The sequence below is a fragment of the Scyliorhinus canicula genome, chromosome 14, assembly GCF_902713615.1.
Source record: "Scyliorhinus canicula chromosome 14, sScyCan1.1, whole genome shotgun sequence".
In the NCBI taxonomy this organism is placed as follows: domain Eukaryota; kingdom Metazoa; phylum Chordata; class Chondrichthyes; order Carcharhiniformes; family Scyliorhinidae; genus Scyliorhinus; species Scyliorhinus canicula.
The window spans coordinates 64,615,799-64,638,092 of record NC_052159.1 but is presented as its reverse complement, the minus strand read 5'-3'; the positions used below and the strand labels follow the sequence as shown (position 1 = coordinate 64,638,092).

The window sequence follows — 22,294 nt, the reverse complement described above, 5'->3', positions numbered from 1 at the left end:
AATCTGTGTTGTCTGCCTGAGAGGCCTTGGCATTTAAAAGTGCAATATCTTTTGGCAACATGCCTGTCGGAGCATTTTACAAGGCCTGAGTATTGAGCCAGCCTTAACGTGGGGTTCGTCCCTCATTGTTAGGCCTTGGCTTAATAAACAGAGCAGACACACAACAACCTTGGATAAGACGGCTTTTATTATCCCAAGCTTGGTTTTGTGTATACATACGAGAGATGGACCTGGATAATGCCAATATCGATCTGCTGAACACTGATAAAAACACATCAATTATACGATTTCCAAAAATCAATAGCCCACCCCAGTTGGACTCGATCCAATCCCTGAAGTTGCGACGTTCAAACTATCCAATAAAATTGCAATCATAAGAACATAAGAACATAAGAACTAGGAGCAGGAGTAGGCCATCTGGCCCCTCGAGCCTGCTCCGCCATTCAATTAGATCATGGCTGATCTTTTGTGGACTCAGCTCCACTTTCCGGCCCGAACACCGTAACCCTTAATCCCTTTATTCTTCAAAAAACTATCTATCTTTACCTTAAAAACATGTAATGAAGGAGCCTCAACTGCTTCACTGGGCAAGGAATTCCATAGATTCACAACCCTTTGGGTGAAGAAGTTCCTCCTAAACTCAGTCCTAAATCTACTTCCCCTTATTTTGAGGCTATGCCCCCTAGTTCTGCTGTCACCCGCCAGTGGAAACAACCTGCCCGCATCTATCCTATCTATTCCCTTCATAATTTTAAATGTTTCTATAAGATCCCCCCTCATCCTTCTAAATTCCAACGAGTACAGTCCCAGTCTACTCAACCTCTCCTCATAATCCAACCCCTTCAGCTCTGGGATTAACCTAGTGAATCTCCTCTGCACACCCTCCAGCGCCAGTACGTCCTTTCTCAAGTAAGGAGACCAAAACTGAACACAATACTCCAGGTGTGGACGCACTAACACCTTATACAATTGCAACATAACCTCCCTAGTCTTAAACTCCATCCCTCTAGCAATGAAGGACAAAATTCCATTTGCCTTCTTAATCACCTGTTGCACTTGTAAACCAACCTTCTGTGACTCATGCACTAGCACACCCAAGTCTCTCTGAACAGCGGCATGCTTTAATATTTTATCGTTTAAATAATAATCCCGTTTGCTGTTATTTCTACCAAAATGGATAACCTCACATTTGTCAACATTGTATTCCATCTGCCAGACCCGAGCCCATTCACTTAACCTACCCAAATCCCTCTGCAGACTTCCAGTATCCTCTGCACTTTTCGCTTTACCACTCATCTTAGTGTCATCTGCAAACTTGGACACATTGCCCTTGGTCCCCAACTCCAAATCATCAATGTAAATTGTGAACAATTGTGGGCCCAACACGGATCCCTGAGGGACACCACTAGCTACTGATTGCCAACCAGAGAAACACCCATTTATCCCAACTCTTTGCTTTCTATTAATTAACCAATCCTCTATCCATGCTACTACTTTACCCTTAATGCCATGCATCTTTATCTTATGCAGCAACCTTTTGTGTGGCACCTTGTCAAAGGCTTTCTGGAAATCCAGATATACCACATCCATCGGCTCCCCGTTATCTACTGCACTGGTAATGTCCTCAAAAAATTCCACTAAATTAGTTAGGCATGACCTGCCTTTTACGAACCCATGCTGCGTCTGCCCAATGGGACAATTTCTATCCAGATGCCTCGCAATTTCTTCCTTGATGATAGATTCCAGCATCTTCCCTATTACCGAAGTTAAACTCACTGGCCTATAATTTCCTGCTTTCTGCCTACCTCCTTTTTTAAACAGTGGCGTCACGTTTGCTAATTTCCAATCCACCGGGACCACCCCAGAGTCTAGTGAATTTCGGTAAATTATCACTAGTGCATCTGCAATTTCCCTAGCCATCTCTTTTAGCACTCTGGGATGCATTCCATCAGGGCCAGGAGACTTGTCTACCTTTAGCCCCATTAGCTTGCCCATCACTCCCTCCTTAGTGATAACAATCCTCTCAAGGTCCTCACCTGTCATAGCCTCATTTCTATCAGTCGCTGGCATGTTATTTGTGTCTTCCACTGTGAAGACCGACCCAAAAAACCTGTTCAGTTCCTCAGCCATTTCCTCATTTCCCATTATTAAAACTCCCTTCTCATCCTCTAAAGGACCAATATTTACCTTAGCCACTCTTTTTTGTCCTATATATTTGTAAAAACTTTTACTGTCTGTTTTTATATTCTGAGCAAGTTTACTCTCATACTCTATCTTACTCTTCTTTATAGCTTTTTTTAGTAGCTTTCTGTTGCCCCCTAAAGATTTCCCAGTCCTCTAATCTCCCAGCAATCTTTGCCACTTTATATGCTTTTTCCTTCAATTTGATACTCTCCCTTATTTCCTTAGATATCCACGGTCGATTTTCCCTCTTTCTTCCGTCCTTCCTTTTTGTTGGTATAAACCTTTGCTGAGCACTGTGAAAAATCGCTTGGAAGGTTCTCCACTGTTCCTCAACTGTTCCACCATAAAGTCTTTGCTCCCAGTCTACCTTAGCTAGTTCTTCTCTCATCCCATTGTAATCTAAGTTGTTTAAACACAAAACACTAGTATTTGATTTTACTTTCTCACCCTCCATCTGTATTTTAAATTCCACCATATTGTGATCGCTCCTTCCGAGAGGATCCCTAACTATGAGATCATGAATCAATCCTATCTCATTACACAGGACAAGATCTAGGACCGCTTGTTCCCTCGTAGGTTCCATTACATACTGTTCTAGGAAACTATCGCGGATACATTCTATAAACTCCTCCTCACGGTTGCCTTGACCGACCTGGTTAAACCAATCGACATGTAGATTAAAATCCCCCATGATAACTGCTGTACCATTTCTGTACCAATTCTGTACCAATCAACCCATGATTTAACCTCATCCTGTCACCTGTTGTTTACCAAGGTTCTGTGTCCATTTTAAGTTGTTTTCCCCTTCCCAGCATCCTGTCCACCCATTGTCTAGCTCGGGACAGGATGTCAGAACTGGCATCCTCTTCGTTTCATGGATTCTTTCAGAGGATATTGGAGGCCACCGATAAAACTTGTTTAATCAGTCCACTATGTAAACTGCTGACCACACATCTCGTGTGTCGCAAAAACATGGGCAAGTTAGCTAGCCTAAACCCATCATGCATTGTGGCCACTGCTTGTAGCCAGAGCCTACATGAGTCTGCACTGTAAATTCTAAAATTCTATATAAAATTATCACTGCTATGTCCTAAAATACAGGTTTAATGTTTAATAATGGTTATTGGGTATACTTTCTATAATTAATCTCAATCCTTAATAAACTAATTTATGTAAAACTACTCTAGTGGCATCCTAGCTATTCAATTTTAAGAGGTCTCATCGCTGGACACCCCCTTCAATGCTTTTCGTATTGGTCTTTTTAATTCAGATGCCAGTAGCAATGTGAAATAGGTCTATAAATCTATTATCAGATTTAACTGACTGTACTGAAAATAGACTTCACTGCCTGATCCTGTCATTTTTTGTCATTACTCTTGATTTTTATCGCTAGCAATACAGCATATCTCTCCTTAGATCTAATGCCATATATTCCTTTAAATCCATGTGCGGCCACCTCCACATAATCCTAGCAGCACAGCCTTGAGGAACTGCGCTTTCAGAAAAATGCCATGTAATAGGAGCAGTAATTTAAATCGGAACTGTCTTTAAACCTACCTATTTTAAAGAAGAGCCAAGCAGTTATTGTCCTGGTCGAATGTATCCTTCAACCAACAACACAAAAAATAGATTATCTGGTTATTGTCATATTGCTGCTTCCTTCCTGTGTGTAAAAATGACAGCTGTATTTCCTACAGTGACTGGGCTTCATAAAGTACTTCATTAGTTTAAAGCGCTTTGGGAAATCTTGAGACCGTAAGACATAGGAGCAGAATTAGGCCACTCAGCCCATCGAGTCTGCTCCGCCATTCAATCATGGCTGATATTTTTCTCATCACCATTCTCCTGCCTTCTCCCCATAACCCCTGATCCCCTTATTAATCAAGAACCTATCTATCTCTGTCTTAAAGACACAGTGATTTGGCCTCCCCAGCCTTCTGCAGCAAAGAGTTCCACAGATTCACCACCGTCTGGCTGAAGAAATTCCTCCTCATCTCTGTTTTAAAGATCGTCCCTTTAGTCTGAGATTTTGTCCTTTGCTTCTAGTTTTTCCTGAAATGGAAACATACTCTCCACGTCCACTCTATCCAGGCCTCGCATTATCCTGTAAATTTCAATAAGATCCCCCCTCATCCTTCTAAACTCCAATGAGTACAGACCCAGAGTCCTCAACCGTTCCTCATACGACAAGCTGTTCATTCCAGGGACCATTCTTGTGAACCTCTTCTGGACCCTTTCCAAGGCCAGCACATCTTTCCTTAGATACAGGGCCCAAAACTGCTCACTATACTCCAAATAGGGTCTGACCAGAACCTTATATAGCCTCAGAAGTACATCCCTCGTCTTGTATTCTAGCCCTCTCAACATCAATGCTAACATTGCATTTGCCTTCCTAACTGCCAACTGAACCTGCACGTTAACCTTGAGGTCGTGAAAGTTGCCATGTAATATGCCAGTCTTCCTTTCTAGTCCACAACAACCTGTAGCGGATGAAATGGCAACATATCGGCTATTACCTGTTATTTAGGTGCAAACATGTTATAGATTTTGAGACTATAAATGAATCAGTGGCTGATGTTCAGTGAGTTCTGGCACTGCCAGGATGGCACTGCCGATGTGCCCGGTTGGCATTTTGCCTGCATCAGGGATTGGGTCTGGGGATGTCCTGCTCTTATGAGGTGTGGTATCTCCTTACAGGTGAGTTGGGGAAATGGGAATAAGTGCTGCCTCGGCGGAGTGTTCCTCACCAAAGCCCCGGAATGAAGCAAAGTCCCATTTAATAGCGTGGATTTTCTTAACACTGCAAGCGCCAGAAACCATGCGGCTAAATATGTTCGATACAGGACTCAGTTTCATTTCTGTTAAATCGCGCCCGATATTTACCTTCAACATATTGATGTAACCAAACATATTTAGCTGTCACTGAAACGATATAAAACCGCAAAAACAATAATTTTTATCAAATCCAAAAGTTGATGATGTCCAATAACAAAACTAATCATCATACTGTGTATTTTATGTTGCCTATTTCACATATTGGGGTGTTTTTAATTTAGATTCCAGTAGCTATGTGTAAACACTTGTTGATGCATGATCAATTGCACAAAGACGAGAGTTGAATACAACTGAGGCTTTATTACACCAAGATGTGTGGCCTCCTACAGCAGCTGGCGAAATGACTGGTGTATGGGGAGCGCACATATTTATACTCCGCCTACTGGGCGGAGCCAGCAGGCAGGGACTGCCCCCGTACCTGTAGTACAGGGCCTTACCATACATACCCTAATATATACAGCAGTGGTTACTACCACATTCACCCCCTGTTAAAATTGAGTCCAGCGGGGTGGTGGAGAACTATATACAGCACAAGTTTAATAAACAGAGAAAAAAAATTTTGAGTCCAGAACCAATTATAGGTTTAACCAGTCCGGAGCCTTGATCTGACGTTGGGAGCAACGCAGTGGTGACGGCGATTCTGGCGTTGGTTGGGTCCTTGGTGACTCCGGGAGTGTGCCGAGATCCTCTTCATCCTCGGGCGTGGGCAGGGGGAGGACGGATGGTCCTGGGGGGTTTCTGCTGGGTGCGCCGGGGGAGGGGAGAGTGGCGCCGGGCTGGGGGGGGTGTATGTGTGTGGAACCTGCTGATGCCAGGACACTGAGAGAGACAGTATCTTGGCGGCCGTCGGGGTACGCTACGTAGGCATACTGGGGGTTGGCGTGGAGTAACTGCACCCTTTCCACCAACGGGTCCGCCTTGTGGAGTCGTACGTGCTTACGGAGGAGTATGGCTCTTGGAGCTGCGAGCCAAGACGGGAGCGACACCCCGGAGGTGGACTTCCTGGGGAAGGCAAAGAGACGTCCGTGGGGTGTGCCATTAGTCGCAGTGCATAGGAGCGACCGAATGGAGTGCAGTGCATCGGGGAGGACCTCCTGCCAGCGGGAGGCCGGGAGATTTCTATCTCCCGTAGGGCAGCTCGTCGGCCCTCCAGTCTGTCCCGTTCTCCCTCTCCACCTGTCCATTTCCAAAAGGGTTATAGCTGGTCATCCTGCTCGAGGCAATACCCTTGTGGAGCAGGAATTCACACAGCTCATCGCTCATGAATGAGGATCCCCTGTCACTGTGGATGTAGGCGGGGAAGCCGAACAGAGTGAAGATGGTGTTGAGGGTTTTAATGACGGTGGTAGGCGTCATGTCGGGGCATGGGATGGCAAAAGGGAATCTGGAGTACCATCGACCACACTCATTAACTACGTGTTCCGGTCGGTGGAGGGGAGGGGCCCTTTGAAGTCCACGCTGAGGTGTTCAAAGGGACGGGAGGCCTTCACCAGGCGCACACGGTCCGGCTGGTAGAAGTGCGGTTTGCACTCTGCACAGACCTGGCAGTCTCTGGTGATGGCCCTGACTTCCTCGACGGAGTAGGGCAGTTTGCGGGCCAAAATGAAGTGGTACAACCGTATGACTCCCGGGTGGCAACGGTTGTCGTGCTGAGTCCGGAGTCGGTCCACCTGTGCGCTAGCACATGTACCTCTGGATAGGGCATTGGGGGGCTCGATGAGCTTACTGGGCGATACAAAATCTCGTAATTGTAGGTGGAGAGCTCGATACTCCACCTCAAGGTTTTATCATTTTTGATCTTGCCCCCCTGTGTGTTGTTAAACATGAAGGCTACCGACCGTTGGTCAGTGAGGAGATTAATCTCCTGCCGGCCAGGCAATGCCGCCAATGCCGCACAGCTTCAACGATCGCCTGGGACTCTTTCTCGATGGAGGAGTGCCGAATTTCGGAGGCATGAAGGGTTTGTGAAAAGAATGCCACGGGCCTGCCTGCCTGGTTGAGGGTGGCGGCTAGAGCGACGTCTGATGCGTCGCCCTCCACTTGAAAGGGTAACGTCTCGTCGAGTGCGTGCATCGTGGCCTTGGCGATGTCGGCCCGAATACGGTTGAAGGCCAGTTGAGCTTCGGCCATCAGGGGGATAAGGGTGGACTGGAAAAGTGGGCGGCCTTTGTCCTCATAACCTGGGACCCATTGGGCGTAGTAAGAAAAGAACCCCAGGCAGCGTTTGAGGGCCTTGGGGCAATGGGGAAGGGGGGGGGGGTTCCATGAAGGGGCGCAAGCGGTAGGAGTCAGGCCCCAGAACTCCATTCTGGACCACATAGCCGAGGATGGCTAAGCGATTTGTGCTGAATACGCACTTCTCCTTATTATAAGTGAGGTTTAGGAGAGTGCCGGTGCGGAGAAATTTGGCAGGGTTGGCATCATGGTCCTGCTGTTCGTGGCCGCAGATGGTGACATTGTCTAGGTACGGGAAAGTGGCCCGCAGCCCGTACTGGTTAACCATTCGGTCCATCTCCCTTTGGAAGACCAAGGTGACGCCAAAGGGAACCGTAAGAAAATGGTAGAGGCGGCCATCTGCCTCGAAGGCAGTATCTGGGCAATCCGCCTTATGGATGGGGAGCTGGTGGCAGGCGGATTTTAGGTCTACAGTTGAGAAGACCCGGTACTATGCAATCTGATTGACCATATCAGATATGCGTGGGAGGGGTTACGCGTCGAGCTGCATGTACCGATTGATGGCCTGGCTGTAGTCCACGACCATTCTGTGTTTCTCCCCCGTTTACACCACTGCCACTTGGGCTCCCCAGGGGCTGTTGCTGGCCTCGATGATGCCTTCCCGAAGCAACCGCTGGACCTCGGACCTGATGAAGGCCCTGTCCTGGGTGCTGTACCGTCTGCTCCTGGTGGCGACGGGTTTGAAATCCGGGGTTAGGTTTGCGAATAGGGAAGGTGGGTCGACCTTTAGGGTCGCGAGGCCGCACATAGTAAGGGGTGGTAGGGGCCCGCCGAATTTGAATCTTAGGCTCTGGAGGTTACACTGGAAGTCCAGGCCGAGTAGCAGGGCAGCGCAGAGGTTGGGGAGGCGGAAGCCGCTGAACTCTACGCCCTTGATAGTGAATGGCTATGCAGTACTCCCGGATCGCCATGGGTGGGACCCGGAGGCCAGGGAGATTCTGATTGGTGGGTTGTACCGCGAGGGAGCAGCGCCTTACCGTATCGGGATGTATGACGCTCTCGGTGCTCCCGGAATCCAGCAGACAGGAGATCTCGTGCCATCGATCTTCACGTTTGTGGAGGCGGTTGCTAGATTGTGCGGACGAGACTGGTCGATCGTGACCGAGGCAAGCTGCGGCTGGTCGTCGCTGGTGTCAGATAATGGGGTGCCCGGGGGGCACGGGTCCTAGAACGATGGTAGCGGCCACGTGCTTTGGGGGAGACAAGATGGTGGCGCCTGACGATCCTGCGGATGACAAGGTGGCGGCGCCCATGGGCCGCACGTGGCCAGGGGAGGGGAAGATGGCAGTAGCCACTGTCCGTACGCGGGGGGGGGGGGGTCGGAGTGATAGCGGCAACTGAGCGTGCCTGGCACACCACAGCGAAGTGCCCCTTTTTGCCGCAGGCCTTGCAAAGGGCGCTCCAGGCCGGACGGCGTAGGCGGGGGTGCTTTGGCTGCCCACAGAAGTAACATCGGGGGCCCCTGGGGTTGGCTGGTTGGCGCGTGGCACAGGCGTAGGGTTGGCTGAGTGGGGTCCCCTATGGGGCGGCCATCTGCGGGGTCCACGATGCGTAGGAGGTGTAGGCCTGGATATTGCGCAAGGCGACCGTCATCGATAGCGCCAACTTTTTGGTTGCTGTGAGGTTGAGCGTGGCCCCCTCTAAAAGTCACTGACGGATGTGATCTGATGCAATCCCTGTAACGAAAACGTCCCGCATGAGTAAATTTGAGTGTTCCAAGGCTATGACAGCCTGACAGTCACAGTCTCTGACCAGGGGAATTAGAGCGCGCCAGGAATCTTCTATTGACTCACCAGGGAGTTGACTACGAGTTGAGAGGACGTGCCTGGCGTAAAGCGTGTTAGTCCGCTGAGTGTAATTCTCTTTCAGTAGCGCCATGGCTCCATCGTGGGTCAGCGCGTCCTGGATAAGCGGAAAAACTCTGGAGCTCAGCCGCATGTAGAGGATCTGGATCTTCTGAGCTTCCGGAATTGGGTCTGGTGCAGACCTCATGTAAGCTTCGAAACAAGCTAGCCATTGTTCAAAGTCCCTTTTGGCGTTGCTTAACTGCGGATCCAGCTGCAGGCGATCCGGCTTGATGCGGAGGTCCATCTTCTGAAAACTTTAGTGTAATAAATTGATGCACAATCAATTGCACAAAGACGAGAGTTGAATACAACTGAGTCTTTATTGCACTAAGATGTGTGGCCTCCAGCTGGCGAAATGGCTGCTGTACGGGGAGCACACATATTCATACTCTGCCTACTGGGCGGAGCCAGCAGGCAGGGACTACCCCCTTACCTTTAGTGCAGGGCCTTACCATACATACCCTAATATATACAGCAGTGGTTACTACCACACTTGCCACCAAATTTAGCAGCATGAACACTGGAGCAGGTACATGAAACCTTGGAATCAAAGTTTTAAAAATGGCTGCTTATTTACTTTGTGTTATTTTCACATCTGAGTTAGAACATTTTGGGTTCAAGCCTCTCTCCAGGATTTGTGCATATCATTAAGTTCATACTTCAGTGCAGTAAGGGAGCACTGCATTTTCTGGGTGACATCTTGAAGGTGAAATGTTAAACTGTAGCTCTGCCTGCCTGTGCAAAATGCTATGTGACACTATTTGAAGAAGAGCAGCAGCACTTTCCTGGCGTCCTGACCAACATTTATCATGCAACTCACATTGCCAAAACAGATTACCTCATGATAAAAACAGCTGCAGTTTTAATTGCAATGTGTTGGAAGAAACAGGATTCAGTGTTGAGAAATCCTGTAGAATGAATCTTCCAGAATTGCCATTTTCCAAAGTTATGATTCTTCTCCCTGTGATGGCCATCAACATTTCGTCTACTGCATGGAGGATGTCCAGCTGGGAGCTGAGCCTCTTCCAGGTGTAATCCCTGTCATAAGTTGAGTGCAACATTCTGCAAGAAAGGAAGTTTGAAAGAAAGTGTGTTCATGATGTGCTTAGAGAATGAGCCCAATTGAATTTTTAGGCCAATAAAGTTTTGTGATGTTGATTGAGGAATGAATGTTGGCCAGCGTTCCCCTGAACTCCTTTGAAAAGTGCCATGTACATTTATAACCACCTGAGAGTGCAGACATAAAAAGGTGACATCTAGCTCGACACACGAGTGTCAACCAAATTTCAAAGCTCAAATCTGCGCACTGTGGTTTGAATCTTCTGACTTAGAGGCAAGTACTACCATTGAGCCATAGCAGACAGCCAATAGAAAGCTCACTTTTCTCTATAATTTATTTGCATACTATTCATACTTTTTGTTCTGATCTACAACATCATCTTGCTCATACATAATGCTTTCAATGTTTTAAAACATCTCACATGCGTTTGTCAAACATTATTTGACATTGGAGATTACCACATAAGGATAATATCAAGGCAGGTGACCAAAACCTTGATCGAAGAGGTAGGTTTTAAAGAGTATCTTACTAGAGAGCAAGGTGGAAAGATTTAGGCAGGGAATTACAGATCTTCTGGTCTAAAGACCTGACCACCAGTGAAGGGTGAAGCAAATTGGGGACGTACAAAAGGCCAGAATTAGAGGAGTGCAGAGTTCTCAGAGGTTTGTAGAGCTGGCAGAGATTTCAAACATAGTGTGGGATGATGCCATGGAGGAATTTGAAGATAAGATGAGCATTTTAGCTGCTGCAGACTCGATGGGTAAAATTTCAACCTTCTGTGCTGTAACACAGTGCTTCTCAAAGTGTGGTACGCGTACCGGCACCATCGTCTGCCGGTACTTGGAGTGTTTCCAGAAAAGAAAGAGACAGTAATCCTGGATTGGCTTGTTTCGCTCACCGGTCCCTGGCACATTGGAAACAAAAACTTCCGGTATGCCACATCAGATAGTTTGAGATGCACTGCTGTAACAGTTCTGTGATTCTAAAACAGGAATTGATGGATGAGGAGCCAACATAGGACTGTGGGAGCAAGGTGGTAGGTCAATGGTATTAGCAAATTTGGGTCTTGCTATTGTGCTCATTGTGGCTAAATCAAGAACAAATCATCAGAAATGTTAAAGTCATTCTTGTATCATGAACTGCAATCTTTGTCATGGAAAAGCCAATTTGACAATCACTTGATAATTAAAACAATTACATGTTTAATGGATGGCTGACTAAATTAACATAGATACAAAAGCCTGTTGAAGATGGCCTAGTGGGTCAATGAGGGTTGTTTAAGCTAAGATTCCACAGAATAAATTATGATGCAGACAAATTGCCAGGTGATCCATGTTAAGTAATTCTAAAATTTGGGTCACTGGTTTCTTCAGATGCTAGTTCTGTCAATAATTTAGTCCACTAACCTCTTTATCATATGCTTCAGCGAACTCCATAAAAATAATCAATTTTGTTTTGTTGGAAGCCACATTTTGCAATGAAGTATAATTTGCAGAGAAGGCTGGTAAACTATGAATCAAAACCCAGCATGCCTGCCATTTTGATAGTTGGGAAACAGATATATAAATATATTTTAGGGAAATAATCTTTTACCTATTTAGATAGTTATAAAAAAGGAATAAGTAGATGTGATCATCATCATTTGTAATGTTGAATTACACAAAATCTATTTAAACACTTATCTATTTCTTGAATTTATTTCATTGTACTCTAGAATACTTTATAATAGCATCAAATTCAGACAAATTAAAACAGCAATCATTTATTATGAACAAAATAAAACAGGAATCATTAGTTACCACCTAGAAAGACAAGAAGCCAGTGAAGACAAAATTTAATAATCAGTTCTATAAGAAAGCAATAATAGAAATTTGCATTGTGGCTATTTAATTCTAAATGATCCTTTTGTATTGAAGTCTTGAGAGCTCTTTGATCCATCAGCTGCACAATTTTGCTTCTGTAAAGAGTTTAAAATATGTGTGCTTATTTGCCACCTTATGCGTTCACTCCTGCCACAACTAGGTGCGCAGCAGTAGTGGCATTTACCATGTACAAGATGCTTGCAGATGGTCGCTGAAGTTTTTTCAAAAGTGCCTTCCAAACCCATGACCTCTACCACCGAGAAGAACAAGGGTTGCAGAGCCCTTGGAAATGCCATCTGAATGTTTCCCCTCCAGGTTACACGCCATGCTGACTTGGAACATATTAATACTCCTTCAATGGGCGGGATTCTCTAATAATGGGGCTATAATAGCGTGAACCCGGCACCAACGACTCTGGCATCAACGGCGCCCGAAAGTGAGGGATTCGCGCTTTTCTAGGGGGCTAGGTTGCCGCTGGAGTCGTCCCCGCAGCTCCAGCCGGCGCACAACGTCCCACGCGGGTCCGCGCATGCGTAGAACGGCCGGCGTGTTTTCGAGCATGGGCAGAACGACCGCCGTATTTTCACGCATGTGTGGAAAGGCCGACATGATTTGGGGCATGCGCGGGGGTTCTCTTCTCCGCGCCGGCCCCCGGGCAATATGGCGGAGCCCTACAGGGGCCCGACTCAGAGTAAAGTAGGCTCCCACGGAACTAGCCCGCCCGCCGATCGGTAGGCCCTGATCGCAGGCGGGGCCACCGTGCCCCCCTCCCCCCCGCCCCAGGCTCACATCCCCCCCCCTCAAGGATGGCTCCCGCACACTCACCTCCCAGGTCCTGCCGTGTGGGGGGTGAGTAATCCAGCCGGCGGGACTCGAACAAACTCAACGGCCACTCGGCCCATCGGGGCGCAGAGAATCGCCGGGGGGGTGCCGCTGTCAACGGCCCCCGACCGGCGTGACGGCGATCCTGCCGGCGCACGAAAAACGGCGCCGGAGAATGGGGAAGCCGAGTCAGAGAATCTTGGCAAATGTCTCTGGGCCTAAATCCTGGAACTCCCTCCCTAAAATCATTATGGGTGTACCTATAGCATATAAGCTGCAGTGATTCACAAAAATGACTCACCATAGAAACTTTTCACGAGCAATTGGGGGGATGGGTAATAAATGCAAGCCCTGCCAACGTGCTCACATCCCATGAATGAATTTTTTTAAAAAGCTGTTAGAATCATCGAATCTCTACAGTGCATTTGGCCCATCAAGTCTTTAAGAACACCCTACCTAGGCCCACTACCCCGCCCTATCCCTTTGCCCCACCTAACCTGCACATCACTGGACACTAAGGGGCAATTTTGCCAATCCAACTAACCTACACACCTTTGGACTGTGGGAGGAAACTGGAGCACCCAGAGGAAATCCATACAGACATAGAGAGAAAGTGCAAACTCCACACAGATAGTCACCCAAGGCTGGAATTGAACCGGACTTATGATGGAGTCCCAGGCACTGTGAGGCAGCATTGTTAACCACTGTGCCACCTTGCGTTCCACTGTTGATGTGAAGGAATGTCAGTGAATGTAGCGACTCATAGTTTATTACTTTTTGTCTCTAATTTCTCTTTTCCAGGTAATTTCCCAGCTCCGGATTCTAAGCAGGTCAATCACAGCTGGGTGCAAGTTTGATAGAGACATCTGGTCTAATGAATTGTCTCCTATTCTCAACCTCTGGAAGAAACTTAATCAGGTAAGATGCTGTCCATACACTTTTACTCCCAGAATCCCTTCAACGATGCGTTCCATGGCTAAATGGAAAATCTCTGATGCATTAATTAAACAAAATGGAATCCTAAATATTGCCCGAATTGAGTATTGAAAGTGCACATAGCTTTGAGCTCTCTTTGTCCAACTTGAGCTGCCAAAACCATTGTGAAGTGTCTAACTTGCTAAAACAGGTTGCTCCTGAAATTCCAGATGTGCCTTCTTCCCTCTTAGGAATTGGATAATGTTGAGGTTCAGATCTTTGGGCTCCATACAGATTCGTAGGTCGTTGTTCCTCTTCTTGACACAGACCATAGGATTTACCCAATCTGTAGGTTCTTCTGTGCGTTTAAGTACACCTAGAGCTGCCATCCTTTCTAGCTCATCCTTCTATCTATCTTTCAATGGGGCTGGTACACGTCTTGGTGCGTGTATTACTGGTCGCGCATCCTCTTTTAACTGGATTCTGTACGTGAAAGCCTTGAAAAATCCCAGGAAATTCCTTCAGTATAGAATCTACTGATGCATTTTGTCTGGTTACAGAAGAGTCTGAACTGTGAACCTGTTTGACTAGCTCATGTGCCTCACATACTTTCACTCCCAGTAGAGATTCACATGGAAAATTTTACTGTGTGGACTTTGTTTTTCACATTTACATCGAGCTCGCAGCTCTTAGAATAGTAATTTCATTTCCATTGTAGTCTTTCAGTGGTACTGCTTTATTTAACACTTGCGGTTTAATTCTCAGCTCATTTAAATCTGACAAACTGATAAGGTTTGATCTCTCTCCTATGTCAAGTTTGAAGTTAATTAATGTGCCATTATTCATAATGGAACAGTCCATTTTTCTTTTGGGTTTTCTGCATTAACTTCACTGTTGCTACAAATTGTCATTGCAACATTGTCATTTTGCATGCCTTGACTATGCTTGTCCTCACTAGAAATCAAGTCAATGAAGAACGTGTCTCCGAGGCATACTTCATCAAACATGTTGATTGATTTTGTTTGTACCGCTTTTTGACTGGTAAAGCATTGATTAGCAAAATGGTTTTTGCCTTTACATTTAGAGCATTGCTTACCAAACGCTGGACATTGTTGTGGCAAATGCCGATTGCCGCATCTCTTACATGAAATGGAGGCTTCAGTTGGTCACTTAAAAATGGTTGGCAGCAGTGCTAGGACCACGTTTTGAATTCGAGTGTGTCACTACACTAATGGCGTTGGCTGCCTCTCCTATCTTCACACCAAAATGTTTGAGATTCAATTGCCGCTAATTTGCTGTGCAGCTAGCTCGCTGGCATGGCAAATGTTGATAGTATTGTCAAGTGGAAGCTCTTTTCTCTTAATAGCCTCTCTCGTACCTGACGTTACAAATCCCAAATACGATCTGATCGTGCATCATCAATAATTGTAGGGTAGCAAAATTACATAACTGCGTCTTCAGTCTCAAATCGGTCAGAAAACTATCAAACGTTTCGCCTGGCTTCAGGGTGCTCATGCGAAATATGTAGTGTTCGATCTTCTCATTTTTTTTTGCAGTGCTGATCAAATTGCTTTACAACTTCCTCGAAGTTCTTGTTGTTCGCCTTGTTATCAAAAACAAATGCATTAAAAGTTTTGATCGCTTGTGGATCGGCAACATCCTTGTGGATGAGCAGCAACGCTATACGTCTTTCATCAGGCTGTGCCTGCAGACCAAGGGCTGCAACATAGAGAGTAAATTGCTGTTTGAATACAGGCCAATTCTCACTTACATTACCAACAACTCAAAGCTCATGAGGTGCCTTCAAATATTCCATCCTGGACTTCAAAGTCTCTCTTTGCATTGAATACAAATTTCCAGTAGTTCACGAGGTTAGTAGTTAGGATCTTGAAAGAATCTTGGCCGGGATTCTCCGAGCCTCTGTGCCGCAATCACGCCTTGCGCGGGGGTGGAGAATGGGGCATTAGACCCACGATTGGCCATTGAAAGAGGCCCCCGCGGTGATTATCCGCCGGCAACTGGTCGAGTTCCTGCCGCCTTGGTTCACTCATGGTTCCGCCCAGCGAGCACTCGGGGGGGTCTCCAGGATGGCTAGGCTCGCGATCGGGGGCCACCGATCAGCGGGTGCGCGCGATCTAAGGGGTGGCTGAGATTGTGGGGACCGGCCCGCTATGTGGGTCCGCCATGTTGCGCGGGGCCGCCGTCACAGGCGGTCGCCGGGCGCATGTGCGGACCCGCGGCCGGAAGTGCAGGACTCCGAATTGGCAGCTGGAGCTGCGTGGACTACTCCGGGGCCCTGCTAGCCCCCTTCAAAATGAAGTATCACTCCGGACTTTCTAGAAAACAGTCCAGAGTAATTTTCTCGGGGGGGTGGGGACATAGTCCCATTATCAGAAAATTTTGCCCCTTGTTTTCTTAACAGATCTTCAGATCTGGTACCATGTTGTTTTTGTAGCCTGGCCAGTGTGAATGGTGCACAGAAGAATATCTAGTTCTTGACTAGTTATATTATTTTATTGTAAAACAAATGCATGGTAAAGATAACTATAATAAATATGCTACAAATACTGATAAATTATTCGAGAGCTACTGGAAGTATGACTATCCACTAACATGGCTAACTCCCAACTCCTCGATGTACAAAATCATATGGTAGACTTACACTCCCACCTTCTGGTCAGAGGTCATTTACATCATTATATACAAGATAGCTTATGCATATGATTACACCTTCCTGTTGGTTTTCACCCAGCCATTACCTTTACATTTTCAGTGTTACTGATATTTTATCAGCTTCCTCTTTTTCACTGAAAACCCATTGAAAGTATTCATCAAATATTCTGAGAAACACAAGTTTTATTGAGGAGCTAAAGGAACTCAGTATTGGTAGAGAAATGCTTTTGGGGAAATAAATGGAATTGAAGGCAGATGAATCTCCAGGGCTCATAATCTGCATCCCAGAGTACTTGTGGAAGTGGCCCAAGAAATAATAGATCCATTGGTGGTCATTTTCCAAAATTCTTTGGACTCTGGAATGGTTCCTCCAAATTGGAGGGTAGCTAATATGAGCCCGCTATTCAAAAAGTGAGGCAGAGAGAAAACAGGAAACTATAGACTACATTGGTAGTAGGAAAGTTGCTAGAGTCCATTATCAAGGATTTCATTGCACAGCATTTGGAAAGCAGTGGTGTAATCAGATAAAGTCAGCATGGATTTACAAAAGGAAAATCATGCTTGACAAATCTACTAGAATTCTTTGAAGATGCAACTAGTGGAATTGACCGGGGAAATTGGTGGATGTGGTTTACATAGACTTTCAGAAGGCTTTCAACAAGTTCTCACATTGCAGATTACTATGTAAAGTTAAAGTGCATGGGATTGCGGGTAATGTCTTGAGATGGATAAAAGGCTGGTTAGCAGACAGGAAGCAAAGAGTTGGAATAAATGGGTGTTTTTCCGATTGGCAGGCATTGACTAATGGGGTACCACAGGGATCTGTGCTAAGATTCCAACTGTTCACATTATATTTTAATGATTTGGACGAGGGAACTAAATGTATTGTCTCCAAATTTGTGGATGATACAAAGTTGGGTGGGCTGTGAGGAGGATACAAAGATACTTCAGCGAGTTCTGGACAGGCTGAGTGAGTAGGCGCATATGCATGGCACATACAATATATTTTGGATGAATGTGAGGTTTTTCACTTTAGTCGCAAAAATAGGAAGGCAGATTATTATTTGAATGGGTGCAAATTGAGAGAGGTGGATACTCAGCGAGATCCCTCGTGCATGAGTTGCTGAAAGTAAGCGCGTAGGTACAGTAAACAGTAAAAAGGGCAAATGGTATGCTGGCCTTCATAGCAAGAGGTTTTGAGTTTAGGAATAGGGATGTTTTACTGCAATTGTACAGAGCATTGATGAGGCCACACGTTGAGTATTGTGTGCAGTTTAGGTGTCCTTATCTGAAGAAGAATGTTTTTTCTATGGAGGGAGTGCAGCAAAGGTTTACCAGGCAGATTACTCGGATAACGGGACTGTCATATAAAGAGAGATTAAGTCAGTTAGGATTATATTCATTGAAGTTTAAAAGAATGCGATGGGATCTCATAGAAACTTATAAAAGTAGAACAGGATTAGACAAGGTAGATTCAGAAAAAATGTTCCCGATGGGGGAGGAGTCCAGAATTAAAGGTCATAGTTTGAGGATAAGGGGTAAATCTTTTGGACTGAGGTGAGGATAAATTTCTCACCGAGAGGTGAATCTGTGGAATTCACAACCACAGAAAGTAGTTGAGACCAAAGCTTTGTGGTCCAGAATTGGCGGGAAATTCATGGGGACTCATTTTCAACACTAAGTTGATATCTCGCCAACGAGGCCGTCAAGCAGTGCCCTACCAATCTTGCCCGATATGACACTTTGAATTTATTCCATTAGATTACAGCCTTAGTCTCTCAAATAGCGAATCTCACCCAAGTTGGGTAATGTGGAAGGAGGGCTATGCAAGAATGGGGTGGGGGGTGGAGGCCAGTTGCCGTAAATAAACTAAGTTTCTTTGCCCAACACTCAAACCTTTAACCAGCCAGTTACTCTAGTAGGCCAGCACTTTAATCCGTCTCTATCCGTTATCGTACAGCTGTACTGTTTTAATATTGCGGAGAGGACTCCGGGTGAATCCATCACTGGGTATTTCGCCAGGTTGCGTATGATTGTCAAGTTTTGCAAGACTGTCTAGTATGTGGTATTAACAATGCTGCCACCCAAAAGAAACTATTGGCCTAACCTTCCCTGAATCTATGAGCCATACGAATTTTGCTGTGTTGCACGTTTTACTTGAGTGTAATTTGCGTTTATTGGAGTGTATTAACACGCCTCCGTTTAAAGGCCGTGTGCTTAACACTGCTAGGCTCTATATGTGTATTTTCAGCTCGGGAGTCGCCAGGTGTCGTATAAACACCTCACAAATATTCCAAGGTCAGGTTCAAAGTAATAAAACGATACACCGATTAGTAAGTTCCAAACGATTAGTATTTATTATTACAAATATAATAAATACGCATGCACACGCTAAGGGACTAAGCTACAACTAAACTAAGCGATCAGAATACTTAACTAAACAGGAACAGGCAAGGTCAGGGAGCGAGGCCTTCGTTTCGACCCTGGTCTGTAACCTTCAGAGAGTGTGCTGGTCGCTGGGGGTCTAGTGGGGCTGGTTCGCGTAGCGAGCGTCGTATTGTCACTTACGGTTCGGCGGCTGGTGCTCAACGGCTGGAGTCAGGATACAAGTCGAAGTTCTGGGTCGAAGTCAAAGCCGGAGCACAAAAACAGACCGGACCATGTGTGGGGGTCTATCTTTTATAGGGCCCCCAATGTCCGTGCCTTTTTGGGGCGGGCTTTTACCTTCAGGTATCGATTGGATCAGCTCCCAATCGATATCTTTTGAATCCCCCAATGTGAGGGTCTCTCCTCGATGGAGGGGGCGGTCTCTATGGTCTTTTGTGGTGGATACCTTTGGTGCCGCTCTGTCTGGACATCCACTTAAAGTATCTATTCAAACCCAAATGTTGCCATTGTGTGTGCCCAGATCTGGATTGCCTCATTAATATGCAAAGCGTTTTGCTATTAACACCTTTGGTTGAGATCTTCCACCTGGCCAGAAACTAGTTTTGCTGCGTGCAAAATGCTAATCAGTCTTTGCAGACTGCTTGTCTTGGCTAAACTGCTTTTTCCCTGCAGTCTTAGCAGTTCTCCATCTTGTTAGCCCAGTGTCCATCTTAGGTGGCTACATTCCCTCCTTGTGATCCTCACAATCAAAAATATTGTGAAGGATCACCTATGCATGTTGCTTCAAGTGCTTCTGGGTGCCTTCTTTGTGTTCCCTGACCTCGGCAAGTTCCTGAGCGTCTACTCTGTCCTTGACTATGGGAAACCTGACATCTCTACTTGGCGCTATGTCAAAGGGGACATGCATTACCAAAAACCGGGAACCTCTACCTATCACAACTATCCTTATCTTACTTTAAACATTTCATTACAGACTAAACCTCATCCATTCATACCACATCACATAACATTTCCTGACTCGGCAGTCGAGTTCAGGACAATATAATACATGGGTATATTTTATTTTATTCACACAGTGCTTTATTCATCAAGGGGCAAAGGGGATTGATGAAACCGAAAAATAGGGGATCGAACTCCATAGACGGTTGAGGGGCAGGAACGGGAGGCTCTCCTCTTCCACTTCCTCAACCTGAGGGTCTGTACGATGATGAAGAGGATTGCAATCACTAGCAGTGATTCAATCACATATGACATGGAGTACCATGTCATAAATTTTGTGCACCAGGTCTGAACCTCACTGATCAGAGCTGAGCACGGGGAAGTTGTTGTGAGTGAAACATTTACGGCGGGGGTTGTGGGGGAAACGTGTCTTGCTTTGACATAAACAAATACAACATTTAAGAGCAATAAGTAGGCTTCCATCATCTTCTCTTCGTTCTTTTTCTCTTCCTCCTGTATGGCTGATCCTTGCTGTGAACCCTTTTTCGTCCTTCGAAAGCTATGGGATCAAGCACAGTATCTGTCAATACAGTTTAATATCCGTACTTGTTAGTGTATCTGTCCTCTAATTCCAATTGACCCATTAAAATGACTGGCCAAGTCACACCCTGTGACTCCCCTCATTTTTTTTTTTCAAAATGCGAATTTATGAACCAGAATACACCTAACAACTTTTCTCCTGCGAGCCGTCTCGCAGGCCTTGCCAATTTACCATCCGAATGTTCCTGGATGTAAATAGTATGTGGGATGGCGGCCTAAGGGCTGCCTAACGAAAAATGAAAACAAATTGGAAACAAAAGGTCGAATGGGTTGCGTATGGGCCGCTACGGGTACGATTTGAATGGGATCCCCGGGTAGGGCGTGCTGTGCCATACCCGAGCTTGGCTGACCAAAGTGGGTTCTCAGACAGGGCGGGTCCTCAGTGCTGTTTGTCCACTACCTGAGTAACCTGGAGTAAACGGGCAAGAATGTGTTTACCGTGGATTTGCAGCCTCTATTCGCCGAATAGAGGGGCACCTAAAAACAAGGGAGGAGCCAAGATGCTCCTTTTGAAAATTGAGCTGGGCTTCAGATATTGTAGCCGATAAGGTGAGCTGCTCACCATAGAAAGTTCTCAGAGGTTTCTGCAGACAAACTAAAGTGCGTGCGAGGTGGTCACAATCTTTTCAGCTGAAAAGATCTGCAATCAAACCCTTAAAATATTAACAAGGAAACAAACATAAACTGACAAACAAAACATACGTGCAGGTTCCATCAGAAAGGACATCGCTTCCCTCAAGCGGTTCCTATTTTACATCATCTGGACACCTCACTTTTCCTCTGTCTCTGTGAACAGGGTCACAAAGGGGTTGCCGTATCAGGGTTCAGACACCGTGTCGTCCTGCTCTCCCGGATCCCACACCCTTGTGTGGATCAGGCATGAAATCTTTGAATTATGTGACCGGGGGTCACTTTCGTCGTTGCGGACAAGTCGGTACGAATTGTCCCTGTGCCAGAGTGTTGGGTCTAAAAGTGAATGGGTATTGTCGGGGTAGTCGGGGTCGGGTGGTGGGTCTGGGTTTTTAATGTAAGTGACTTCCATGGGGTCACTGGAGTCGGGGTCATAGTCGCTGCAATGTGGGCTGTAGTGTGGTGTGCTGTGGCTGTCCTCAGAGTCAGTGTCTGTATCGCTGTCTCTGCTGCGGCAGCTTGTGGGCGTTTCGGGGCGTGGTCTGTCGTGGTCAGTGGGCGGAGTCGTGGGCGAGTCCGATGAAGAACTGGTCTGTGAGGGGGATGGTGGAAATGTGTCTCTAGTGGGTGGGGTGAGGTGTTCTGCTGCGTCTAGCAGGACATGGTGTGCATGGTTGGCCTGTGTTCCATATGCCTTTAACTGGTTGATATGGAACCACGCGGTCTTACCATTAGGATATTTTATCCTATAAACTGAGGGGCTAATTTTATCCGAAATTGAATATGGTCCGGAATATTTTGATGCCAAAAAACTTCTGGGGTTAGATACAGATAGCATTACCTGTTGCCCAACCTGGAATTCTGTGGGGTGTACGGTCTTGTTAAAGCATGCTGTGCGTTGTCTACGCCGTTTCCCTAGTTGAACTGCGGCTGCGATCTGTGCAGACCTCACAGTCTCAACCAGGTCTTTAACTGTCTTTTCGTGTGTGAGGGCCGTCACTTCGGGGCTAGTCATGTCCAGTCCTAAAAGGAATTCTGTACCTTTTATAGGGCGTCCGGTCATGAGTGTGTGTGGTGTGTATCCTGTGGAAGTTGAAACTGTATTTCTGATGAACATGAGTGCAAATGGGAGCACTGAATCCCATGTGGAGTTGTTTTCTTGTACCATTTTTCTAAGTGTGGATTTTAGGGTCCGATTCATGCGCTCTACAATCCCGCTGGACTGTGGGTGATACGCAATATGAAAGTTTTGTTTTATGCCAAATATTGTCAGGACGTTCTTCATGACCCGTCCTGTGAAGTGA

General features: G+C 46.2%; 1 protein-coding gene across 2 annotated transcripts in view; it reads left to right on the top strand.

Annotated features, from left to right (window-relative positions):
• LOC119977114 (cytoplasmic dynein 2 heavy chain 1) overlaps positions 1-22,294 on the top strand; it is a 734,352-nt gene that overhangs the window by 605,006 nt on the left and 107,052 nt on the right. For both annotated transcript variants that reach the window (XM_038817726.1, XM_038817724.1), the window contains one exon: positions 13,647-13,763. In XM_038817726.1, coding sequence (XP_038673654.1) covers positions 13,647-13,763 — 117 coding nt within the window. The remainder of the gene's footprint in view (positions 1-13,646; positions 13,764-22,294) is intronic.